Source organism: Beta vulgaris, chromosome 7 (genome assembly GCF_026745355.1).
Source record: "Beta vulgaris subsp. vulgaris cultivar EL10 chromosome 7, EL10.2, whole genome shotgun sequence".
Taxonomy (NCBI): Eukaryota; Viridiplantae; Streptophyta; class Magnoliopsida; order Caryophyllales; family Amaranthaceae; genus Beta; species Beta vulgaris.
The window spans coordinates 48,891,882-48,903,603 of NC_079208.1; the positions used below are offsets into that span (position 1 = coordinate 48,891,882).

At 34.4% G+C, this 11,722-nt stretch overlaps 1 protein-coding gene across 1 annotated transcript; it reads right to left on the reverse strand.

The window, feature by feature from the left end:
* Window positions 1–311: 311 nt before the first annotated feature.
* Window positions 312–3,993, reverse strand: LOC104908688 (beta-amyrin 28-monooxygenase). Its single transcript, XM_048648103.2, has 4 exons — window positions 3,482–3,993; window positions 2,637–3,148; window positions 996–1,183; window positions 312–822 (listed from the first exon to the last, which is right to left on the reverse strand). Exons 1-4 carry the CDS (start codon window positions 3,919–3,921, stop codon window positions 511–513), a joined length of 1,452 nt encoding a protein of 483 aa, XP_048504060.1. The 5' UTR covers window positions 3,922–3,993; the 3' UTR covers window positions 312–510.
* Between the last annotated feature and the right edge of the window lie 7,729 nt (window positions 3,994–11,722).

Below are 11,722 nucleotides of genomic sequence, written 5' to 3' on the forward strand. Positions count from 1 at the left end.
TTCTAATGGCTTGGTTGTGATGAGTTCTGGTCTTTTTGCGGTTGACTATTGTCCATTGTGCCTCTTGATTTCTCTCTCTATGGTTTCTCTCTCTAGAAATTATTAAAAAAAAAGGTACCTTACTTCTAAATAAACTTTAATAACAATGTTACAATAATTCCGCCCCTCTTCTTTTTTCCAGTAATTAGTCATTTTTTCTTCGGATTGTGATTATATAAACAAACTTGTAGTTTTTCCAAAATACTCTATAGTAGTCAATAATAGTTGCTTGGTGCATTATTCAGTATTCTCTAGCGCCATTGAAAAAGCACTTCTTTGAATCAAATTCATTACTTTATACTTCTATATTTTATTCGAATTCTTGTAACAAAATCAATAGCACTACTTAAACATCTTAAGGTACGTGCATCATGCATAATGGTATAGTACGGTACTTCTTTAGTAGTACACTATCACAAGATTGAAGATTCCTCAATACTAGCTCAATAAGAGCATAATCAATTAACCAAATTAAGCAGCAACAATTTGAGGATGAGGGAAAAGGCGGACAGGAAGGCCATTCTCAGGGATAGGCATGGGATTAACAATAACTTTTTCATTAGGAAGAACTTTCTCCCATTTAAACCTCTTGACAACGTTATGCATGAACACCAATATTTCTAGCCTTGCATACTCTTTGCCTGGGCACATTCTTGGTCCCCCTCCAAAGGGTACGTAAGTGTATGGTGCTGGTCCCTTCCCTTCGAATCTCGACGGATCGAATTTCTCTGGTTCTGGGAAGCATTCTGGATTCCTATGTGTTGAATTTGCACTCCAGTATAGCTGCATTACAAAAGTTCATACATGTAAAGTCATCAATCATAGTATAGAGGGTTACAAAATAGTCCTGTTTCTAAGTAGTATGATATATATTCACAAAGGCGAAATCAGAATACATCATATATATACTTCCTTCGTTTTTTTTTTTACTTATACAAAGGAAACGGGGAGAGTACCTTCCAGCCCTTGGGGACTTGAAATCCGCCATACATGAAGTCGCTAATGGCTTCTCTAAAACCACCTTGAAGTGGAGGAGCCAAACGCATCACTTCACACGCCACATTCCATGAGTATTTCATCTTTTGTATGTCCTCCCAATTTAGAAGTTCTCCTTCTGCTTTTGACTTTGCTATCTCCATTTGCTCTGCATCGTATAATTTTACAACCACACTTAATACAATCACTAACATTAAGACTAACTTTAAATTGCAAAAATAGATTCCAATATAAATATAGAGAACAAAAAAGCTAGATTACTGAACTGCATTCCTATGTATATCACCATTAGGTAAACTATATACTCCAAACAATGAACTATATTTTAAAATAAAGGGAATAAGTAACAATGAACTATGAACAAAGGACAAAGATATTTTTTTATATAATAGGAAAATGAAACGACAAAACAATTCTAAGCCTATAGCAGCGACCTTCAAGGACAAATGCCACAATTTTCAACGAATATTTTACATTACTCCCTTTTTTTCCTTCCATAAACTCTGCTAGCGCCAGCTTGTTGATGGCATCCAAATCAGGATCGAAGTAAATGCTCCAATGGCCAGCTTTGCAAGATCCAATAAAAGGGTTATCTTATCTATCATTCAAATGTCACGATCCATATGACATATCTTAGGATAGGTAAACTACCCCTTAGAAATGGACAATTAAAAAATAAATAAATTATGATGGATTGGACTTCACTTATTATTAATGCTTATCTCTTGTGGATAGATTGTCTAGTGAGTAGACAAAGTTTTTCCCATTTTTTTATCATTCATGTAGCCATATAATTTATTTTTATAATTTTCCGTTTTAAGGCGGGTGAAATAAAGGGTTCTATTAAGGTGCAACCTTTTTGCTACGCAATCCGACTGAAAATCCCACGTTTGTTAGGCTAGACACTTTACAATTAAGGAAAGGGTAAGGAATTTCCAAAGTATTCCTAATCGAGATTAAACCCTCAATCATGAGATTAAAAAGAACTATTAACAATAGTAAGTTTTCTTTTATTAATATATATATGTAATATGTAAATTACCTATTCGATAAATAAACCAATCTACAGATTTAGAGCCATCAAAAACTTGAAGCAACACTATAATCTCAACTTAACCAAATTATATTAATAAAGGACCTACTAAGAAAGTGCTTCGCTAGGTGAAAAATATTTTTCTGGAAAAATGATTTCAAAGGAAACTGATTTAAGATTATCTTTCCCACTGATAAATGTTTTTTTGATGAAAAACTATTTTTATAGAAAATATTTATTTGTTCAACTAAAAACACTTTAAATAAAGATTCGTCCTCTAAAATAAAATTGGATTTATATGTCCGATGATAAATAATTTATACAATTAGCATAGACAAGGTTGACCTATAAAATCTTTACCTAGACCCAATTCATATACCAAACACTTTGAGAAGGTCCAAATTCAACATGCCTTGTGAGAGGCTAATGCTACTGCGAATTCGATGGCTCATCGTAATCTAACATATTGGTTTAATGTCCCCGATTTCCCTGGACCACCCTATTTGTTACTTTCTTTGGGAAAAAAAAAGTACCCGCCATAACTAACAAATTAAGTAAAATTGATTACCTTTGCAAACAGCCTCGTAGACATGAGGGAGCTCAGCAAGATACTTGACAACAAAAGTGCAAGCAGCACTAGCAGTATCATGACCACCAATAAGAAGCCCCAAGATTTTATCAGCAATATCCATCTCAGTCATAAATCTTCCATCTTCATCAGCAGTTAGCAACATATGAGAAAGGATATCTTGCGTAGTAGAAGCTTTCCCATCAGCTAAGTCCAACTTCCTCTGCTTAATGATAGCCCTCAACTCTTTCCTTACGACGTTGGAAGACTTGATGCCTCGGTTGAAAGGTGTTCCTGGGAGGTTTACAGGCAAAGAGATGATCCCAGCAGCTATGTCGTTGAAGGGCTCGGCAAACTTCGCGACATGGTCCGGGTCCTCGATGCTTAAGAACAGCCGGCAAGCGAGCCAGAAGGTGTATCTCTTAGCTAAAGGGAACACCTCCACTTTATCCTTGCCATCCCACCCGGACTCCATGTGCCGGATGGCAATAGTGTCCATGATTGGTATGTACCTGCACCAAATGATTAAATTATAGATCGAATCATGTCTACATCACTGCTGCGTGCCTCATGTAAAAAGATATATATTCAAAGAATTAACATTATTGAATCTCGTCTACATCACTTCATCAAGTTAAGATGCTATATATACAAAAGCCTTAATAAGCCATCCTTTTATTAAACTTTTGATCAATATGAAATTGTTAAAGGACCAACTCAATCAAAAGCTTAAGCTGATGGTTGAGGTCCCAGGAATAGATTTATACTCTATCAGAAATAACATTTTAGTGAGGTTGAAAATGTTTAATTATCAATAACATACTACCACATATGCATTATTATACCTTTGTAAAGCCTCAGGCTTAAGGAAGTTAGGAAGAAGCTTCCTCATCTTCTTAGATTCTTCTTTAGAGGAAGTTTGGGTGGAGGAAGGAAAGATCTTATCAACTGAGCTAGGCCACCAAGCTTGTACTAATTTGTTCTCATTCGAATACAAGAACTTGTTACCTGCTGCGCCACATATAACCGCAACCTTTTCTCCTAAGATGGAAGTCTTGAATATTTGGTTGGGCGCATACTTGCTGAGTCTATCAAAAATGAACTTCTCCGGGTATCCCTTCCACCCTGTTGATAAAAACTCTAAGGACTCGCCCACCACCGGCCATCCCATCGTGCCGGGCGGTACCCGGTATCCCTTGGTGGAGTTATGGTTGTAAAGAAGGTAGAGGGAGGCAAGGGATAGAGATAGGAATAAGATTAAGCCACAAAGGAAGAAGAGCTCCATGGTTGCTTAGCTTATTTCTTGGGTGGTGGGAAGAGTTAGTCTATCAACTACTAGATGGTTGTCTTTATATATATATTTTGATAGGAGTATATATATTGGAGCCTCACCTAACATAATGGCTCGATATTGGAATTGGAGAAAACTATATAATTATGCCACATGTCTACTTAAAAAAATTTAAATCATGTAACATGCATATATGGAGTAATGTTCATTTTGTTACCCTTATGGGAAATAACATATTTTTACTTTGTGTAATTTCATAAAATTACTCCTCTCCCTTTAATGATATACTCTCTACAAAATTTTCGAAAAGTTATCATTTTTATGATACTAGAAAGTATAAATCAGAATGCAATATACTGATATAGAAATTATGGAAAAAAAAACTTAACTGAGACCGTCTTAGTTATTGAGATGAGCTTATGTCAAGTTTGTTTTACATGTATATATGCTATCAGTTTATGCATAAATGTTATCAATTTTGCATATTTGTTATATTTTTTTATGCATATTTCATATTAGTGTATACATATTTCATATCAATTTTTCATATTATACGGATTTGTTATTAATTTAAAATTATTTTATATCAGTTTATACGCATTAGTTATTAGTTTACGCATAATTTATATTAGTTTATAAAATGATAACAAAATTTTATAAACGGATAGCATATATAAACTGATTAAAAAAATATAGTATCTAACTTAGAATAGTAGAAGCTCGTTGCAGTTATCTGTGTAATTCTAAAAAGGCATGCAAAATCAAATCAAACAGTCTACCTACTTTTGATGGGTTGAATTATAAATTCCAAACTTTTCTCAAAAAGATTCCTAGTAGTGGGTGAAAAAGGAACATAAATCAAACAATAATTATTATGAAGGTTAACTAATTAAGAGTATTTATTCAATTAAAAAAAAGAATAAGATTGTTTATGTCTTCGTTGTACAATGAAAACTTAACTTTCATCCATTATAGCAGGTGTTAAGATGAATGTTTGGTTGAATGTTATCCATAGAATATACTTTTGCCATTCGATAGAGTAGGAGTATGAAACCTAAAATTAATAAGACATAAGTTTTACTGGACAAATACACCTTTATTAAGTTAAAGTTACTCCAACTACGTACCGCCGTCCACGGCCACAAGCCCATACAGCCATAGTGCCATACTTATTATAGGTAGATGGAGTACTCAAAAAGATCCCAAAAAGGAAAATAACAAATTAAGGATGTTTTGGTCTAATAGTTAAAATTGAGGTAATGTGAATGATAGGTCAGAAGTTCAAATTCCTCCGTTTTTTTTTTTTTTTTACTTTGTACTGCATTCGTAGCTCATATGAATCGAAAAAAAAACTTGCTTAGTATAAACACCTAATGAATTTTATTTTAGGATGATATTAACATCTAATTTTATTGTTTAACCAAACTTTTTATGCCTAAAACCTTGGACTATAATTATTACTACTCCCTCCGTCCCAAAATATAGTTCCCATTTCCATTTTGGGTGTCCCAAAATATAGTTCCCATTTCCATATTTAAGTCCACATTTTTCCATAATTTGTCTAGAAAAATCGTGTCCAATCATTTATTTGCTTCTTGAATTTTGTTTTTTCCTTTGTTTATTCAATCAAAATGTTACAATTAATGCTCTTTCACCAATTATTCTCCATTTTCTCTCCTAAAATCATCTTTTCCCATACAACATTTATTTAAATAAACAAAAAATCTTTACTATCCCTACTTGCATAAATTACCGTGAAAAAAGGGAAATGAGAACTATATTTTGGGATGGAGGGAGTACTATTTTTCATTTATGTAACAACTTCATTCCTGCTTTGAATAAAATAAAATATTCAATAGTATCTTCTAAATTTTGAACAAAACAAAAAAGACAATTAACAATGAATAAAAAAGGTAAGACAAAATAGATCCGGTTTTCCCACGAGGGGCACGCGGGCAGCACCAATCTATAAACTCAGCATTTACCTAAACTAATTACAGTAAACTACACCTCAAAAAATATTTTATATATAAACGACCTCTATTCCACTGAATTTAAATATACGTACATTATGTCATCTTTAGAGCAAATTATTTGAGGATTGTAAAAATGGGAAGGAGATCTAAACTGAAATGCTCCACGTGAACCTCGGGCGCATCAGTCAATGCAAGATTTTTTATCAACGCAAGGGGTTTCTTAACCAAATGATTTTATTTTTTTTTGAGGGGAATCTTAACCAAATGATTTGGCTGAAACAAGTAAACAACTATTTATGATTTCTATCACATATATTATACTAGAACAACCATAAAACATTAGTCACAAAATAATTTGGGATCGGATCATCATAAAAAAAATCGTTTCAATGATTAAAGAAATGAGAAATGTAAATCCATTTTACACATCTTAAGTGTTTATTAAATATTATCTCTTCTTAAAGTTTTCAATTGTCCTTTTTACGTTTATCAATGCACGTTTCGTTTTTTTTTTTTAAGCAGGGAAGAACAAATTAGAGAGGAACCTAGAGATGGGGTTATCCTAAAGCATCTTTGTGGATGATTACAGAAAACTAAACATCAAGTAACTCAAACCAATAAGTAATATTTGTAGAAGTGTATAATCGATGGACGATGAGCAATCCAATCAGCAGCATAATTGGTCTCTGGAAATACATGATTGATCTAGACATCCTCAAAACACTTCAAATCTTCACCTGCATCTTAAACAAGAGCGTTAATAGCCCAGGAAATTTTCCAAACCCTTTTGATAGATAGTATAACAGTGAAATTATCTCCTTCAATAATCAAATTCTTGATCCCAAGAGAGATATCACCTCTAATCCCCTTCCAAAGTCCCCAAGCTCCCGCAACAGGAATAGAAAATTTTGGATCCAAAGGATTAGCACCACACTACCTTCACTATTCCTAATGACAAAGCCAAAAGAGGTTTGACTATCCTCCAATTTAGAACCATCAAAATTCAGCTTGAAAAAATCTGGAGCAGGAGGAATCCAAGCTATATTATGACGAATACTTTTCTTTTTACTACAAGTACCTCCACCAGAAGCGAAGGAAAGCAAAAACTAACCTCCTTACTAATATAACTAAAAAAGCCTTCATCATCACACTAAGACTATGTTTGGGAACATAAGATGAAATAGACCTGAAATTGATAAGATAGCTGAAATGAGCTGAATTGGTAAGGTAGCTGAAATTTTCAGCACCATAAATTGAGATGCTATATTTGATAGCAAATCAATTTTAGCCAATTTTTTAGCATAAATTTTATTTACAGTTTTTTTAACATATACCCCTGACAAAATTTTTTTGCACCATATACTCTTTCGACTTATGAAATTCACTATATACCCTACATTTTCAAAAAATATATTAACTTGAAAGGGTTAGGATATTAGATTAGGATTAGGATATTAGATTAGGATTAGGATTAGATTTAAGTTTGTTAATTAGGGTTAGAGGGGGATTAGGACTTAATGACTAACAAAAGTCTAATACCGTTAGTCAAAAGGATAGTCTTTTATGTATTTTTTGAAAATTGGAGGATATATGGTGAATTTCAAAAGTTGAAAGGGTTTATGGTGCGAAATTTGTCAGGAGTATATGGTGAAAAATTGTTTTATTTAAGCTCTTACTCCGAACACGACTATTTAGTTTAGGTGACTTAAAACATTTAGCACCTACTCGTTTAAGGTGGCTTAAAAGTGTTGCCAAACAGAGGCTAACTTTTAAAGGAGAAAATTTTTCTTCTCGTAAAGTCACACTATATCTAGCATACCAAATCAACCGCCAAATAATCACAATAACTTGCATATCATGAACGGAGAGAACAAAGTGTAATAAATGTAAATCACTATAACTACTATCACCGCTCTTCCTAGGAAGAGCATGAATAACATTATCAGCAATTATCTCTATTATATAAGGGAAGGGGAGAGCAATGGTATCCTCTTTTGAAACGCCTATTTTGCCCTCCTTCCCTTTCTAAATTACAAAAGGAATGTCAAAATCAAAATTGGCACCCAAAGAAAACTACCTAAAATAAATTTACAACACTCACTCACAAATCACTTAAAGGAAGAAACTTTACAATTCACCCATACAATTGAGAAAATCACGTTATAAAAATCACGCAAATCACTCAAATAATCATAAAACTTTATTAAAACTTAAAATTAACATACAAACTAAAACAAGCTAATAACTTAGAACGTCAATACATACAAAAATATTTACAAAAAATTATTTACAAATCACTATTCTCAAGAACCATTCACAATTAATGGTGGGTCATGATAAAAAATAGAGGTGTATTTGTAGTGAAATCAGAATTTAGAAGTTAGACAAGGAAAAAAATTATTTACTTTTTTATAATGTTTCCTATATATAATGAAACTTTTGCATATATTTGGACCTATTTTTTTCTATTATATAATAGCGATTAATTATCAAGGTAAAAAGGTTTATGTAAAATATCATTCAAGAATTAAAGTACAACATATCTCTATTCTATAAGGGAAGGGGGGGAGCTATGGTGTCCCCGAATGAAGAGATTATGTTACCTTCTTCCCATTCTAAATTACAGATTCACTTACAAATCAAAGGGGGGTTCAAACAAAAATATCAAAAATATAATTATAACAATCACTCACAAGTCAACTAAAATCATAAAATCATAAAAAACACATTGTAAGAGAAAACATGGCTCATCTATAATCTCTTTTTAGTAGGAAGACCAATTTGAATAATTTTTCATAATAAGAATTTAATTTTAGGAGTAAATTTAAGTTTCCAAATCTAACAATTTTTATAAACATGGCTCAGCCTCGATCGTTCCTTCCACCACGGCCACCGTCGCGACCACCGCCACGGACACCGGTTTGGGAGTCGGAGCCCTGACTGCCGGAGCGAGAGTTTTGTTGCGGAGGATGGGTGTTCGAACCAGCATTCAGATATGGGCCATGGGCCACAAAGGATGTGGCGTTAGAGGAGGTGTCATTGGCACGCTTGGACTCCTCAAGAAGGAGGCATGACCGGGCTGTATCGAAAGACGACAGTGGGTCTGATTGTTGAATCAGTAACACGATGGTATTGAAATCCGTGTTAACAAGGCCTGAGACGAGGCGTAAGACAAGCTTTTGTTCCGACATACTTTGGTCAACATTGGCGAGTTGATCACGAAGTAATTTCAGTTGTCGACAGTAAGAGGTGATGTCGTAAAAACTAGAGAGGTGTAACGAATTAAACTAGTAGGTTTTCATGAGACACTGCACGAGTGTGTTTATTATCTTGAAAAATTGCTTTTAGACGATCCCATGTTTCTTGAGCCGTAGAACCACGACATAGTATATTCTGTAATAGATCTGGTGAAATAGTACTAAAAATCCACTCTTTGACAACGGAATCAAGTCGTTGGCAGAGTGCCTCAGACATATCGATGGGACGAGGTTTGGTGGAATCTATATGATCTAAAACGTCATAAGGGTGATAGTGAATCTCAAAAAGTTCAACCCAATTAGAATAATGTACCTTCTCACGATTAAGGATTAACGGGATGTCATTCTTGATTTTGCTAACGGATAAAGTCGGGTGGTAATTGGGGTTAGTCGTGGGAGGTGGAGGAGGAGGAGGTGGGTTGTCGTCGGATCGGAGGAGGCATCGTCTTTTGTCATGGTTCGAATTAATCAAGAAGCGGAAGCAAGTGTGGTGTGACTGGAGAAAGGTCGAGTGTTCGGCTAGGGAGGGCCGAATACAAGGGCAAGGAGAATAAAAAAAAATATCTTGGAAGATTAATGTGGCTGTGATACCATATTAGATTTGGGTAAACTCCCTTGATTGGAGTGAATGTCATTGATCAGAGTATATAGGTTACAACAATATAAGTCTAATAGGATTAGGAATTCTATCCATATTAGAGTGTAAATACAAAATATAATCCTAGTATATTTCATATTCTATCAGTAAGATAGCTAAAGAAAACGCGTATTGAACAATGATCTTCCTATGATGAAAAGGATAAAAACTAAATGCTCTTAATTCAGAATAGATATATTTCATTCGTTTCAATTTAAATGTTAAACTTTTATAATCACGGACTCTTAGGTAATTTTTGGAGGAGAGAAATAGAGAGAAAGAAAACAAAAGAGTCTCGTGTGATAGGAAAGAGATAGAGAGAAGTTATTATCCAAAAAGGAAGTGTAACATCAAATTTGAATCATCCTAAATTAAAAAGTATAACATCTAAAAAGAAATGAAGGAAGTATTAAAATTAGATAAAGTCTTGGGCTTTTAGCTCTTTCAAATCGCATTAGGGCTCAAATAAGACATATTACAAATATTATCGGGCATCTAGGTTAGAATTCTTTTTCCCAATCACTATTGACCGTCCATATTTACTAAAAATCGCTCGTATTTTTTTCTTGAAATCCCCCCATACCTCCCCTTTCACCCCACTCTTACTCTCTCACCTCTCATCCAACTTCACCCCACTCCATCTCTAACACCTCCACCACCAGTGTACCACCACCACCACTACCACCGGCAGACCACCTCCACCGACGAACAACCACTACCGGAGCCACGGTCGCACCCCACCACCACCGCAGACCACCACCACCGCATATCACCACCTAACTGTCATGGACAACCACCAACGGAATGTGGTTAGCCTTTTAAAAAAATTTCCACCACTAAGACACGATACCAAACTGTTTTTACGTTTACTTCATCGAGAAAACGAAACAAAATTCTGTAACCTATTCATTTCGTTTCCATGGTAACAAAATGGATTTTTCGTTTCCTCCATGGAGGAAACAGAATTTTGTTTCGTTTCCTCGGTGGAGGAAATGAAAAAATAGTTCGTTTCTTCAGTGGAGGAAACGGAAAAAAAATTCGGTGGAGGAAACCAAGTAAAATTTTCCGGTGTGTTACATACTACCAACGGGGTGGTGGGTTTTTCCACCGAAAAATAACAAAAATTCATGCTTTTTCCGGCTTGTTGTGATGGTGGCGGTGGGGTGAGTCTCACGATGGTGTTGATGTGGCCTCTGTCCTGGTGGTTGACGTTGTGGTGGTGGTTCCGATGGTGGTGTTTACTATGGTGGTTGGGGTGAGGTGAGAGAAAGTGAGAATGAGAGTAGGAGAGAGAGTGTGAGAGTGAGTGAGTATACACAAGGGTAGTTTAGGAAAATCTTGAAAAAAATATGGGCTATTTTAAGTATATACGAACGGTAAATAGTAGTTTCCTTCTTTTTCTTTGCTTTTTATTTACGAGATTCTAGATTAGAATTTCTAAGGGAGGATTAGTATAAGTGGTTCACTAATATTTGTTAATTGATTAGTAATAGTTTTGGTGGTTTTAGTAGGTTGTAAGGAGTTTCCATTATATTGTGTCTATATTTGCGTTTAAACTATAGAAACTTTAAGACTCAAACTCACAACTTCACATTTGAAAGACACACTAACCAATTAATGTACAATTTCATTTTCGTCTTTGTAGAGAAAAAAATATATTTAAAGAGACAATAATATTCTTTTTTTTTAGAAAAAAAGTGTATGATACACAACCTGGGAGTTTAATACCCTAATATCATATAACTTACAGTTGCAAACTACATTAATTCTGATTTAATAACCAAATTGCAACAGCACACTCGCATGAATCGATTGCATACACTAAGAATCGTTGAAAGAATCATGCCGATTGACATATATATGAAGATTATTGTAAAACAAAGTAACAAGTTGTTCTCGGCTAGTGAGATGTATGAAAGGTTATA